This window comes from Uloborus diversus, chromosome 9, assembly GCF_026930045.1.
Source record: "Uloborus diversus isolate 005 chromosome 9, Udiv.v.3.1, whole genome shotgun sequence".
In the NCBI taxonomy this organism is placed as follows: Eukaryota; Metazoa; Arthropoda; class Arachnida; order Araneae; family Uloboridae; genus Uloborus; species Uloborus diversus.
The window spans coordinates 79,903,767-79,919,581 of record NC_072739.1 but is presented as its reverse complement, the minus strand read 5'-3'; the positions used below and the strand labels follow the sequence as shown (position 1 = coordinate 79,919,581).

General features: G+C 33.8%; 1 protein-coding gene across 1 annotated transcript in view; it reads right to left on the bottom strand.

Annotated features, from left to right (window-relative positions):
• LOC129230754 (dedicator of cytokinesis protein 3-like) overlaps nucleotides 1-15,815 on the bottom strand; it is an 84,726-nt gene that overhangs the window by 3,752 nt on the left and 65,159 nt on the right. Inside the window, exons 40-44 of the mRNA XM_054865189.1 lie at nucleotides 12,053-12,194; nucleotides 10,162-10,328; nucleotides 9,213-9,560; nucleotides 8,255-8,478; nucleotides 6,895-7,159 (exon numbers count right to left, since the gene is read on the bottom strand). Coding sequence (XP_054721164.1) covers nucleotides 6,895-7,159; nucleotides 8,255-8,478; nucleotides 9,213-9,560; nucleotides 10,162-10,328; nucleotides 12,053-12,194 — 1,146 coding nt within the window. The remainder of the gene's footprint in view (nucleotides 1-6,894; nucleotides 7,160-8,254; nucleotides 8,479-9,212; nucleotides 9,561-10,161; nucleotides 10,329-12,052; nucleotides 12,195-15,815) is intronic.

Sequence of the window (15,815 nt, the reverse complement as noted above, 5' to 3'; positions counted from 1 at the left end):
AACAAAAGCTAATGGATAATTCTGTACCTTAAAGCCAGACTAACACAAGTCACATTATTGCTGCATTGTGGGAGAGCATAACAACGTTTGTTTGGTGCATACAAATATTAAGACTTGCACTCTCATAACGCTGGTAAATACAAATACAAATACAAATGTGACGACCAGCAACAGGCTCTGGGCCCAGCTAGGCTGGTCCTAGTCAATTAATTCGTCCCCAATGAAGATCAATGGCCCTCTTAAAGCTATCCACTCCCTTGCTCATTACCGCCTCTTCCGGTAAGCTATTCCAAGTGCCCACGACCCTGCTAAAGTAGTAGTTTTTCCTGATTTCCAAGTTAGCCTGAGATTTAAATAGCTTAAAACAATGACCCCTTGTCCTGCTTTCCCCGCAAAAATTTAATCCATATTTACATCTTTCATTTTGATAAATTTAAATAACTGAATCATGTCCCCTCTGACTCTCCTTTGCTCCAGGCTATACATGTTAAGCCTATTAAGTCTGGTATCATAATCTAAATCTGAGAGTCCCCTTACTAATTTAGTTACCCTTCCTTGAAGCCTTTCCAATGCAAAAATATCTTTCTTCAGATAAGGCGACCAAAACTGAACAGCATACTCCAAATGAGGTCTTACTAAACTCCTATATAAAGGCAGAAGAACTTTCTTAGATTTGTTTGAAATAGATCTATTGATGAACCCAAGCATTTTGTTGGCTTTGTTACTAGCAATACTGCACTGTTGACTAAACTTGAAGTCCTGATTTATAAAGACACCCAGATCCATAACATTTTCTGCCTGATTTATGACTGAACCCTGTAAACGATATCTCATACGCTTATTTCCATGACCTAAGTGTAACACTTGACATTTCCTTACATTAACTGCCATACCCCATTTATCTGCCCACTTAGTAATATGATCTAAATCCTCTTGCAGCTGTTTTACTTGTTCTTCATTTTCGACAATCCCCATAACTTTTACATCGTCAGCAAAACAATTCATGCTTCCAGAAATATTTTCATTGATGTCATTCATAAATATAATAAACAAAAGAGGCCCTAAAACTGATCCCTGAGGAACCCCACTTAAAACATCACTCCAATTAGAATGATTTCCTCTCACAACTACTCTTTGCTTCCTACCAGTAAGCCAATTTCTAACCCAAAGTAAAGTTTTTCCTCCTATTCCAATGTCAGCTAACTTGCTGAGAAGAGCAACATGCGGTACCTTGTCAAAAGCTTTTTGAAAATCAATATAAACAACATCCACACAATTTTTGTTATCTAAAGCTGAGGTAACCTTGTCGTAGAAATGCAATAAATTAGTAGTACAGGATTTACCTTTCCTGAAACCATACTGCAAACTAGTCAACAGACTATTAGTCTCTAAGAACATCATGATCTTAATTTTGATCAAACTTTCAAAAATCTTACAAATCACCGAAGTCAAACTTACAGGTCTATAATTCCCAGCAATACCTTTAGACCCCTTCTTAAAGAGTGGCGTTTTGTTAGCCAGCTTCCAGTCCTCTGGCACCGTCCCCGAGTTATAAGAAGCATTGAAAATATTCAAAATAACATCCACTAATTCCTCTGCACATTCAACTAAAATTTTTGGATAGATATTATCTGGTCCCGGAGCTTTAGTTGCTTTAATCTTTTTCAAATGAAATAAAACCTCCTCCCTGGAAAATACAAAATCCTCAAGCTGTATAATAGCTTGTGTCTTGTTTGTGTCAACTGTTGAGATACAGTTATCGTTAAACACACTGGAAAAAAAGTTATTTAGAACATTTGCAATATCCCTATCGTTTTGGATTAAATTTCCATACTCATCAACCAAAGGCCCAATTTGACTGTTTCGAGCTTTCCCAGAATTAGCGTAAGCAAAAAACCTCTTAGGGTTCCCATCAATGTCATCTGCCAGCCTTTGCTCCAATTCCCTTTTCTGAATCCGTACCAAATACTTAAAATTTCGCCTTGCCTTACCATACTGGAGCCTCTCCGCACTCTGACCAGTTTCTTTAAACTTACGAAAAGTGGCTTGCTTATAATTAAGAGCTTCTTTAGTCTTCCTGGAGAACTACATAGGCCAAATATTGGTACTAACACCTTTTCTCCTAAATGGAACATAGTCCCCAACGGTTTTAGCAAGTTTATCCTTAAATTCCGTCCACTGCTGATCTACGTCGCTATTTTCCAACCCTGACGAAAAAACCTCTTTCAAGCTCTGCCTAAGTGCAACAAAATCGGTGTTTCTGAAATTGGGCACAAACCTAAAATTATCATCTTTGCACACTTCAAATTTAACCTGGAACCTAATGCTGTTATGATCACTATCTCCAATATGCTCCCCTACACTCAACCCCTGAACAAAACTACCTATGTCACAAAAAACAAAATCCAAAATGGCCTCCTCTCGAGTTCCCTGAGTTACAACTTGATCTAAGAAACAGTCACCAATTACTTTTAAAAATTCCTCTTCTTTGCCATTACCAGGATAAAAATTATTCCAATCAATACCCGGAAAATTGAAATCCCCCATTATGATAACGGATCCCTTACTGGACATGTCACTAATAATACGGTACATCTGTTCATCTTGTCCCTGGTTTGAATTAGGTGGCCTATAAATGTTTCCAAAGCGTAGCTTTTTGCCCTTACTGCTCATCAACTCCAGCCAAACCATATCAATATCAGTAGGCTTATCATTTATGACCAATTCATTGCAAATAAAATTGTCTCTAACATAAAATAAAACCCCACCACCTCTTTTACCTACTCTATCCTGTCTGAACAAATTATACCCAGCAATATGTAATAACTCTGCATCAGATTCGGTAGCCCATGTCTCTGTAATTCCAATAACATCCAACTTCTCATCCATAACTATGCTTTTCAATTCATCCATCTTGTTCCTAATACTGCGAGCATTGGTATAGAAAACTTTAAGCATGCATAAGTTGCTTTTATTTAACACCCTGAAATTTCCTAAATTACAATTGTTAACATTACTACTTTTGTTCGTCACTTTATTTCCATTTCTAGCAATACCCAAAAAAATTTCATTTTCTCGATACCTGATGCTTGAACCATGCCCCCCATTCCAACTTAGTTTTTTGACTCCAAAGCCCTTAAAATTAATCCACTAACCATTTTGACCCCTGTAGAGCTCAGATGCAGGCCATCCCTAGCAATCCAATCCCGTTTACAATGACTCCATACATCAATGAACCTGATACTGCGCTTTTCGCAAATTGACTTCAGTAGCAAGTTCATACACCTCGCACGTTGATTTAGCCAGCTCCTATGCACTCCATACCTGGGAAGCAAACCAACCACTTGGACATTCGTCGAAAAGCTGGTTGCTTTATCCAACAGGGATTCCCATTCCCTAGAAAACTCCTCATTTTTACTGTGGCCTACATCATTTGTTCCCACCCACAAAGTAACCATGTCCTCCTTATTCAATACTCCCTTCTTTTCAGCAACCATATTAACGTCTTTTACCCTAGCCCCTGGTAAACAACACCTAGCCACCTTACGCTTTACTCTCCCAACTGTGTTACCCACCTCCCTTACCATAGAGTCCCCCAAAATTACACCCTTAGTTTCCCAATCTAACTCCTCATTTGAAACTTCCCCCTGAATCTCTGGAACATTTATACCCTCTACAACTGGCCTACACCCTAATGCTGACTGGGCTTCCAAAACTAGCATCTTAAGTCTTAAGTCTGAGAGTTCAGCACATTTAGTGCAAATATAATCCTCCTCAAAAACAGACTCATTTTCCCCCTTATACAGGCAGAACATATGACATAAATCACAAGAGATCCACCTGTCCCCCTTCCCACTCTTTACCTCTTTCATAATGCATATAACACCCATTCTACTCAGTGAATATGTTCCAAAAGGCAAAACAGAAAGATAAAAATGCAAAAAAACACAGAATAAATACTAAAAACAGCAGTAAATAAACAGAGTTGCTACACCCAATAAAGCACACAAAATAAAAAAACCAGGAGATCACCACATGTTAGGCTTAGCTCCAAAAAATGCAAAAACACTTCAAGAATACAATAACAGCAAAAAATGAGCCCCCAAAACACAATAAAACTAAATTACATGATAAAGTGAAGTAAAAAACCTAAAACTAGACAGTAATAATGAAAAATTATAGTAAAAAAACACTTATCAAATTAGCAGCAATAACACTCCCTGCATCACAGGCGCCCTCTCGAACTATAAATAACTATAAATAACTATGAAGAAAATATTTTTATAGAATTACATTGCTATGGCTCAATGTGGAATAGGATTCTACATACAATGCAGTAATTACCTGAAAATACCCATTTTTGACTGTGAGAGCTCTGAGGTACACAATTCATGGATTGTATATGATTAAGCAATACAAAAATGTTTATTTACTGTATAAGTTATATTTTCTTTCAAACTTCATGCTTCTATTGTATTTAGTTAATAAGAATATGATTTCATTAGTGGCCATGCATGACACAATCAAACATCAGACATCACTACTAATACTACAGTAGAAGACCGTTATAATGCCGACCTATATAACGCAATTCTCTATAAACCGCACTCTTTTCAGAAGTAAACAATAAGTTTTGAAGTTAAAAAACTCCCTCTGTTTTGCTTTGCAAACATAAAAATTGTTAGGAAAATTAAATTTTAAAACAGTTTTTCATTTTTCCATCTTAATTCAAAGTTTTAAAATGAAAATTAGTGTTCACAGTAAAAAGAAACTATCAGATGGCTCTTGAAAATGCAGCTGTTGTGCAATCTATCAAGCTAGCAGAAGTGCAGGATAATTCACTTTCTTTTGATTGTGAAACATACTTATTTGTGAATGACTAATAGTAATATTAGTGCTTCAATAATCATTGCAGATCCTGAAGTGCTAATATATAGATATATTCTGAATATCAATTTCAAAATTTGTGAAATAATCTTATATAATGCAAAAACCTGTATAACGCAAAAGCTCTGGTCCCAAGGTGTGCGTTATAACAGTCTTCTACTGTACAATGTTATAAGGTCTCTCATTTTATACACACTTCTACCATGTTTGTTTTAGCACTGAATAAAGCACGCAAACCTCCAAGTTTGCGTTTTTGGCAGGGCTGTGGAGTCGGAGTCGGAGTCGAAGAGTCGGAGTCGGACTGATTTTGGGATAAAGGAGTCGGAGTCGTTAGAACACATGCCGACTCCGACTCCGGGCTTCTTTTTTTCTTTCCTTTTTATTAACTCTCCTTGCATTTTTTAAAAATTGACTACCAATTGGTTCGGTTACGTGTGTAAGAAGATACTAATGAGAAAATAACTGCCATTATGGCAATCAGCTAGCTTGGGTGCTTACCGAACTTTCTGTAGCCGTCCCCTAGTTTGCTTGCTTTTTAACTTAACTAATAGCAACTGTCAGCGAACGGTTTTGTTGCCTAACATTTTCAAGTAATCACTTTCATATAAAAATAGAAATATATATTGTTTTGTTCGATCTCAGTTATAAAGTAGTAAAGGAAACGTAACAAATTAGTAAGTCAAAGCCCGTAGCTAAGGTTGAAACTTTTAAGAGTGATCGGCAAATTCAAAGAAGTTCTGGAGCGAAAGCACGAATCCAAAAGATCTGATGAAATAATTTAATGTTTTTTTCTTTTATAAGACTATTTCTATAAATTTCTCTCACTAAAAAGGATAGAACAAAATAAGTGTAAATGATTTCTTGATTACAACACTCAATAATTGCAGTTAATCTTAAAATCTTCATATTAAGGTTAATTCTAAAGCAGTCAATAAAATTTAAATTAAAAATTTAGCGAAGAAGAGATATAGGTATAGTAAAAGCTATTCGTACAAATTTGTATACCGCCGCATTTTGTGTAAAATAAGCTCCTGATGTATACAAGCCCTATTTTCGTTAAAATTTTATTGATAAAATATAATTTAAAATATATTTACGAAAATTTTTAAAATTAAAATATTTATATTTTTTATAAACTCTGAAATTAACTTTGGGTGTCATCTACTAGATGGGTGCCACCCGGGGCAAACCACCCCCTCTCAAGAACTTGGATTTAGAAAAAAAGCTTTTTTTTTCTCTCAAGTTACAGCTTTTAAAAATTGAAAGAACACGATTTGGTTAATATCTATTTGTTAGACATTAAGGGGGGGGGCAAATTACAGGCAATCCTTTTCAATTTTTTTAAAAGGGATTTTTATGTCATCTTACTTTTTAACTCGTAACTATTGGAAAATTTGATTTTTAAATTGAATTTCTAACGTTGTATGCGTCTTGGGTTTCATAAAAAGGAATTAATATTTCAATCTCTGTTTAGAGGTTTTCCCCCTTCCCCTGAAGGGAGAGAGGGAGTTGAAAAAAATACAATTAAAAAAAATTTAAAAAGTCCGGAGTCGGAGTTGGAGTCGGAGTCGGACGTTTCAAAATCCAGGAGTCAGAGTCGGGGTCGGAGTCGGCCATTTTCCTTCCGACTCCGCAGCCCTGGTTTTTGGCAATGCAGTTTTTAAAAGATGAAATAATTCTTTGATGCCAAGGAAGACATGGATATCATTTGGAAAATGCTAGATTTATGGGTTTAGTCACTATCAAAAGTTCAAAATTTTAAATGAATTTTACAGTAAATTAAATAATGGAATAATATAAAACACTTAGTGCACAATTTTTAAACTAAACTTTAAATTTTGGAGATTTTTTTTTTTTTTTCAACATTGTAGTCCACTTAAAAATTTGTACGAGACCATATATCATATTTCATAGATTAACATTTAAATCAGAGAAATTAATATATTATACATTGATTGGCACAAAAGTATTGCACTTAATAACAATTCAATGAAAATCAATATTTACCTTCTCTACAGCTGGAGGCAATGCTACAGATCTTGGTCTGTTGGGTAGAGGAGGGGGTTGCAAAGCAGCAGAAAGTGGAGAAACCGGGATATTAACCTCTATGTTTTTATCACTGGGAGGATGAGTATAGATTTCTTCCTCATCCGAGCCTTCTGGGAAAAAGTGACCATAAATGCTTGAACCTGAAGATGAAGATCTGTTACTGCCACAAGGTTCCAGAGTTGGTTTTCGTGTTGAATCACAAGGCAAAGGAGGTAGAGGAGTGCTAAAGTAAGTAAATTTAAAACAAATGACTATGTATTATCCCTACTAAAAATACAAAAAAAGAAAAAAAACAACCAAGTAGCAGAAAATAAAAGCACAAGAAAAAGGTTTACTTGTCTTCGTTATACCTTTAATAAAGTTTTAAGCAATGATGACATTTCATTTTATCAATTACAAAGTACTTACATAAATAATTACTTTTTTAAAATTGCACTAAGGATTCATGTTTGATTTCGTGCTAACTACTGATTGCTAATATATAAAAGTTATTTGCTAAGAATATTTTAAACTATCAGCTGCAAAATTTACTTAGAGATGAAAGAAAATGACTAGAAACCAAAATTTGATTATATATATATATATATATATTTCAAAACATACAGTACATACTTCAATATGAAGATTTACATAATATAACGACAGACAAACATTATGTGTGTTCATGAAAAGATATATTTCTTAGATCAATCATTATCTGTCAGTCATCTCATTCATTACGTCACAAAGTTACCATACTCAACCATATAGTTTTATAAGAAAAACAAAGGGTAGTAAAACTCCTTCATCAAAACAAAAAGCATTATGAGGAAAAAAAAACTTTCGTGTATTTATCTTTACTAATAATAAAGCTGAAAGTCACTTTGTCTGGATCTCTCTCTGTCAGGATGTCTGGATCTCTCTCTGTCAGGATGTCTGGATCTCTGTCAGGATCTCTGTGACGTGCATAGCGCCTAGACCGTTTGGCTGATTTTCATGAAATTTGGCAAAAAATAGTTTGTAGCATGAGAGTGTGCATCTCGAAGCGATTTTTTGAAAATTCGATTTTGTTCTTTTTCTACTCCAATTTTAAGAACATTTTCCCAAGCAAAATTATCAAAGGATGGACGAGTAAATTACCAAGTTATCATTACAAAGGAACTGTAACATGGGCAAGCTAATTGGCGAGAAATTCATCATACATTACTTGTAAATATACAGGCGAACCAAAAGATCTTTTAATTTTCTACTACGGGCAAAAACGTGCGGGTGCCTCTAGTAATACATAAAACAGATAGTCTAATACAAGAATTAACAAATTACTAATCTAAACACTTACTTCACAATTGATGCCTTTCGATAATCTGCATTTTCATTGGCAGGGGTGGGTGGTAAGTCTCCTCTTCGGTTCATGGTGAACCTCGACGTCAAACTTGGAGAATCTACTTCTCTGATTGACTGCTTCATTACAGAAAATCGATCAACTAAGCGACGGTGTAAAGGAATAACTTCAGGGGGTGCTAGTCGTCCATGAAGCGAAAGACCTCCTTCTAATATTTGTACCTAAAGCAAACACATATTTGATGATGAATAGCAAACAAATATCAACACAAAATTATCTTCTGAACAGTTGAATGCAAGCACAGTCAAACAGTAGCTCATATTAAAGAACACATAATTTCTCAGCATAAACTTACACTAAAGTAATCATACCTTTAACCAAGTAAATAGTTTACATTTATTTTAAGGGTTAACCCCTTGCAGTCTTATATTAAATATTTGCCATTAAGGCCATATGTCGAGCAGTATCCGACATGTGTTTAACAGCTACATAACTTTTGAGGACTTAAAATGGCATCTCTAAACACAATTCTTGGTATATATTATAAGTCATACAGTCCTCCATTGTATGACTTATAATACTCCCCACTTATGGTTTAAAATCTCTTTGGATTTACACCAGAGGAAAAAAAACTTCTTTTTTTTTAAATTGACCTAAGATGATTAATGCAGAAAAATATTACACTTGATGCAGTTTTTAATTTTAATAAGGAAGTTTTAAAAAAGTTTAACAAAACACACTGAATTAAACGTAAAACATACATTTTTTATAAACAATACCAGTATTTTTAAGTTCTGGTACATAATCTCTGATTATTAAGCTAAAGTTAGAGCATTTAAGTAATACTTGCAAAGCAAAGCAGACTCCAATATCAACAATCTGCATTCTTAAAGCATAAATTTTGAATGGTAAATTTTCTTCTTTAAATAACTTTTAAAAATGCCAAAACAACTACCTTTTCTAAAATTAAAGACTTTAATTTGATGATTTTTTGTGTTTCTTCTGGATTTTGAAGGCTGAATTCAAGTGTGAAAAAGGCCTCCTGATACTTAGCAATGCCACCATTGACTGCAGCTTCTATCACACCCTGCAGCCTCATACTCAAAGGACTTATGGAACGGCGAGGCTCTGCTGTGTATTGCGCAATGAGTTTGCGCAATTCCTTGTTCATATGCTCAACAGTTTCACACGCATGAGTTATAGGTGATAGCTCCACAACATGCCATTCGATAACTTCAAACCATCTCAAAATACCAGGGAGTTGAGAAGCTGTTGTCAGAGTTGTACGTTCAATCCACAAACTCTATAGAAGGAGAAATATTGTTATGAAATTAAATACACTAAAACATTCATTTATATGAAATGTCAGCTAATTTAATGCTTACAATAATTTTGTTTGGTGCATTATAGCAAACAATGCATAGGGCCCACGATAGGGATTTCAAATATTAACCAGTAGATTAACCAAATTAAAAAAATATTAGCCAAATTTTAAAAGCCTTAGCCAAAGACTAATTTCAACAAATCAGAGAACAAAGTAAAATTTTAGAAAGGATAAAATGCAAACACTTGAACTTTTGTTTAAAAAATGCAGCATACACTTAAGATAAATAAACACTTGGTTGGCAGGGTTCATTTTTTCTTGCGAAATGTTAAATAATCTTTTGACATAATTTTGGGGATTTTTATTCTATTTCAATGGAAATTTTGGAGATTTTTTTCCCCACCAAATAAAGAGTTTTTTTTTCCTCAAATTTATGATTTTATCGCATTTAGCATAGTGGTGAATCTATTGTTTATATCTTGTTGGATTTCTTACAGCATAATGTGAATAGCACTATGATTAGTAATTAACAATTTGAGCATTAAAGTTTTAAAAAAATAACTATTGTCTTACTTCTTACCTTGAATTCATTGTCTTTGTCCACTTGTCCCTTTTGAATTGGTCTATCAAACTGAAATGAATGTACATCGTTGACTAGGTAATAGCTAATAATTTTCTCTGGAATATCACGATTTTCAAACTCAGGTCTGAGTTTTGGTATTGGTTTTACATTGCATATTTGAATGTCTAACATGATATAGGAATTATAAATACTTTTTTAGATATTCAAAAAAATGAGAAACTGAAAAAATAGATATGCAGCTAAATAAGTTTGCCTGCCCTAAATGAATTTATAGCTTACAATTCTTATTAAGACAAATTCAAAAATTCACAAATAAATCGCCTCCTTTTTTTTTTTTTTTTTCCAAATTTGCAATAACTTTATTGAACTGTTTTGATCAGTAATATATCTAACTGATAAAAATCAAAAGTTGGGGTTAAAAATAAATGTAAGTAACTCTTTTTTTTTTCGTAGGTTATTCAGAAAAGCAGTTCCACACTTTTAATTAGTTAGTATAGAATCATGTACATATTTCATTACTCTACAATGGCACCTAACAAAACAAATTTAAAAATTCTATTTTCATTTCATTTTTAAAGAAATCACTGCATACATTTTTAAGAAACTCGCTGAGCTTTGTTCCATTTTAACACTTTACCCTAAGACTTTTGGCGATGAGTTTTACCAGCAATTGGCATCTTATTCTGTTTTAGTAAATAGACAGAACCAAACCAAAAATTGTTAAAGTTTTAGGAGCTAGGAAAACATTTTACAGACATCAAAGAAATTATTCCTCAGTAGGATAATGGCACTAGTAACAGACACGCTTAAGACATTGCTCTCAGGTTAACTCAACTTTCTGAGCCTTTAGATGTATTTAGACGTTTAAAACTATTTTTCTCTCATGCAACTAGATGTCATCTAATGCTTGGTTGCTTTTAGATCCTCGGAATAAGTTAATTCTATTGTTATTTGCACCATTTTAAAAAAAAAAGGTCCGACCCCCAGTAACAGACACCAACTATTCTGATGATACCCAGTAACAGATAGGATGAGGAAAGGATGAGTATTAGATAGAATTCCCTTTTTCTTTTCAAAATGTACAAAAGTTCTTTATTTTTATATCTAAAACCTTATTAAATTCAAATGAACATGAAACACCAGCAGATCTCGTGGTGGCTGTTCATAACTTTCCACCACTGACTTGTAAATGCCAACTGGCTCATGAAATTCACTCTAATAACACCAGATGGTTACATTCTATTCATGAGCCACAGCAACATCAGTTTAATCCGCCTAAAATTCTTATTATTTAAATCCAAACTTACAACTGTCTGTTACTGGACCCTTGTCTGTTACTGGTGCCGTTACCCTACTTATAAGTAAAAAATAGCTTCTGAAAGATTCTTGTTCTGAAAGAACTGGTCGCTGTGGTATTCTTTATTGCCTGCATACTGGATTAGTTTAATCTTGGAAATGAACGTAATCATAATCCATTTAGAACCTTTTTAAAAATAAAGCGTTGAAACATTTTTAGGTGGGTCCGTAATACTTTCTCAGCCAGTCTGGCGCCAGAGCATGATGGTGTGCCCTTTCATCAGGGGAAGCACCCTGCCCTTTTTTTAATCTGGGGGAAACAGTCTATTATTTGGACTTTGAAAATAAAACCAGCTACAGGCAGTGATATAGACGAGAGGATGGCGCCCCGATTTTTTACTTTTTCGCACAATCGTCACTTAATGTTCTAACGCTTTGATTTTTGACTTATTATCTGTAAACGCATCTTAAAACTTTTTTCAAAAGGCTACATACAAATTCTAAGACACAATATCAATTCTACAGGAATTAACAACATGGTTATATAATCAATATGGAAAGTTTTAGCAAAATATGCATCAGAAAAGGATACATTGACCATCCGAGTTCAAAATGCTTTCATCGGGTGATGTACTTTTCATCAAAATTTGAGCTTGAGGAAATTCTGTCTGTAACCTTTGAGTAAATGCTCCAATTCTTTCATATTCAAGACCACGATACACAAAGACTTTATTCTAAGAGCAGAAGAATGAAATAAAACTAATTGGCCACAATCATTAGAAACTGCTTTTAGGTAATGCATATACAAAGCAAATTTCATATAGTAATTTAATTAACACATTGCATGTGAAAAACATACTTTTACGTCTTTCTGGACTTTCGCTGGAGCATGAGTCACACAAAAGCACATTAGTAAATTTTTGTTACTAGTGCTTGCTGCATGTATAAATTTGCAATGAAATAGATCCAATGTAATAAGCTAATGATTTGCTTTGTTAGTATTATTTATACCTGAAAAAAATTCTTTGCAAGCTACACATATTTTTAAGACTGAGAATGGGATAAAGTAAATAAATATGGTCTTATGATCTTTTATTAATTTAAAACGAGCAAATTTACTTGTAATTTACTTTGCTTTTTGAGCAATATTTCTTGGAAATATGCATATTATGTTCAATCTATATGAAACTGTGCATGGGTGTCTTTTCTTTTTAGTAATTGCATCTGACCATCCCTCAAAACACAGTAACTAAAATGGGAATCATACGTAAAAATTACGTGAAGGTCACATAAGGATCCCCAATGCATGACTGTCACGAAGTATCTCTGTAAAGTCATTAACAGGTTGCAGTAACTTAAGATGGCCTTATCATCAATGTAATAAAGTGAGGTTGCAGTGAAGTCTTCACAATATTACAAAGACATTGGTTACAAATTAACTGATTAAACAGTGGATAATCCATATAATAGGTAAAAAACGATACTAGTGTATACAATAGCTAAAAAATATGAATAACACTCACACATTCATTTAAATTACAATTAAAAACATTGCTACATTGCACCTACTAACACTAAATATAAAAATACTTTTAAAAGCTGAACTGAACAATAAAATAATCATCAGTTTAAAAAACATTTAATGACTGAAGAAAAAAAATGTGAAAAGACCCTTGGATAATCCGACTGCCGATAATTGGGAGTTTACTGTATCATGCAAATACAGCAGAAAGGAGTTTTGCAAAAAAAAATGCATTCTAGTTAAAATTTAGGGCTAGAAAAATTGTACATCCTAACAGTAGAATATTTTTCAGCAGAGTGTGGCACAGATTAAAAAAAAACTTTAAAATAGTTTGCAAAGCAAATCATCACAAACGAATACTTGAAAATCAAATGCCAAATTTCAAATTTATACTGTATATATTTATTTACTCAATTCTATACAAAGAAGCTAACCAGCTTCACAAATACCAAAGGGTTGTGGACTTGAGTCTTGCCCTTTTATTTGTTTTATTTATTTACTAGCTGCGTTGCCTGGCTTTGCCCGGTCTATTTTGAAAACAAAAATTGTGTCAAGTGACGTATATTCAACAATCAGGCATAAATAAAAGAAAAAAAATCATCATGCAAAATTTCCCCTCCAACCAATGACGACAGATATTAAAATACTTTTAAAAAATTAAAATAAAATGAGAAAGATGGATTTAAAAAGCGTAACCATGGAAACACAAAATAAAATAAGTTTCAGAATTGAAAATGAGAAAGATGGAAATAATGGATTCAAAAAGCGTTACCGTGGAAACGCAAAATAAAGTGGTTAGAAACTTGAATAAAGAACAGATTTTTGAACATTTTTTTCGCTTGTAACTTTTTTTCTAATGGAGATAGAGGGTTAAACTTCCGACCATAGGTTGAGTTAGATCTGGAGTAAAAAAGGTAGCTCTTTTCAACGGTGTCAAAGAGAAAACTGTAGGACAATTCGTTCACTTTTTATTGATAAATTAAATGAAGAAAGTAGTGCCTAAATTTCAGCTAAGCCTAAACAAATTCGAGCTAAAAACGTAAATAACTCCCGCCGCAATTAAGTTAGAGCGTTGGAACAAATTGCGTAGAACGCGGAAAATTCTTCCCTTTCCAACGATATATAATATTACTAAACGGGAGTAATTTTTCACCCCCATATTCGGGAATTTATGTGAAAATTGGGCCTAAATTGGAATAAAAAAAGAACTATTCATCGAATTGTTTTCGAACTGGTCTGCAAACCTTCTCAGGACTTAAAGGAACAAATTGTGAAAATTGCAGCTAAATCGGCCGGGTAGTTCTCGAGTTTTGAGAGTTCAAACAAACAGACGCTTTTTGGAGACTTAATTTTATACTATGTAGAGATACACACATAAGACAAATCATAAATTCAAACGCAGAATAGAAGGATCAACAGTCGGAGCCTATTCCTTTTCGACCAGTCAAGGAACCCCGTAAAATTTGAATGGGCCCCGACTGTTGATACTTCTATTCTGCTTTTGAATTTATGATTTATCTTTTGTGTATATATATATATATATATATCGATTATAAAACTATTTTATTGGACTAGTTATTCAGTAACACTTAATAAAATTGTAAACTACTGGGTTTATATATTTTTTCTTTTTAGTTTTTTTTTGGCTTCTATGCAGTCGGATTTTTTGTTTTTATTTAATAATTATTTTTTATTTTTTTATCCCTATAAGGAGCGTGGGTATCCAGTAAGTCCAAAATTAACTATAATAAAAGGAAATCGTAAATTATTTTTTTATTCGGCAACTTATAAGTAAATTTTGTGCTTAGGGATTACATCTGTTCCACCGTCTTAATAGGGTTAAAATAATACTATTTTTAAGAGTGAATATAGTGAGGAACCTCATTTTTTTTAACTAGGATCATCGCTTTTTAGATCTTGATTGCAGCATTCTTTTAACTCTATTAGGATCGTGGAACATACGAGTTCCATAAATCCAAAATTATTTATAAGCTATCAAATAGAAATAATTTCCAAATTCCTTAAAATTTAGTTAGTTTTGGACTTAGGAGAGACATAAGTCTGATGGTCCTTCTAAGGTTAAAATATTTCTTCAGTCAAGGTAGGCTCTTGATTATATTTATAACTAGCCGCCTGCGGCGACCAGCTGGTCGGCCTTTTTACGCCAAGGTTGCCGCCTTCGGCGGCTGCTTAAATAAATTTCGTGGCGGTATCAATCAATCTATATCTATACTATTATTAATTTGAATAGAATAATTTCTAGACCTTACCGTTTTCCCAGTAAGCGCGCCACACACACACACAAACATCTTATTTCATCATAGCCGCCTGCGACGACCAGCTGGTTCGCCTTCTTACGCCATTCGCCATTCTATGCAGGCAGCCACCTACGGCGGCTGTTTGGCTAACTTGTCATTTACTTTTTTACTTCAAGTTTGCCGCCTTCGGCGGCTGTTTAAATAAATTTGAAAGCAGTATTAATCAATCGATCTCTATCTTTTTTTGTGCCATTCACATTTTTAAGCCAAGATTGCCGCCTTCGGCAGCTATCTACCCTTTAGATATATCTCTTAATTTTCTTATCCATATCTATTTATTTTAACCTCCCCCCCATTTCCTAATAAAAACAAAGATCACTCAAAAAATTGCTTTTTTTATTCAAGTAGAGCGAAAAAAAAAAGTTGTCCCCAAAATTCCCCGTTGTGTGCAAAAAGTAGCGTATGACAAAGAAAAAAAATCTCGCTGTTTTTCTTGAAATAAATGCGCACAACTATGAAATGTAGTCTAATATAGATACAGCAAAACGTCCAGTTTGGGGGGGGGGGGGAATGGA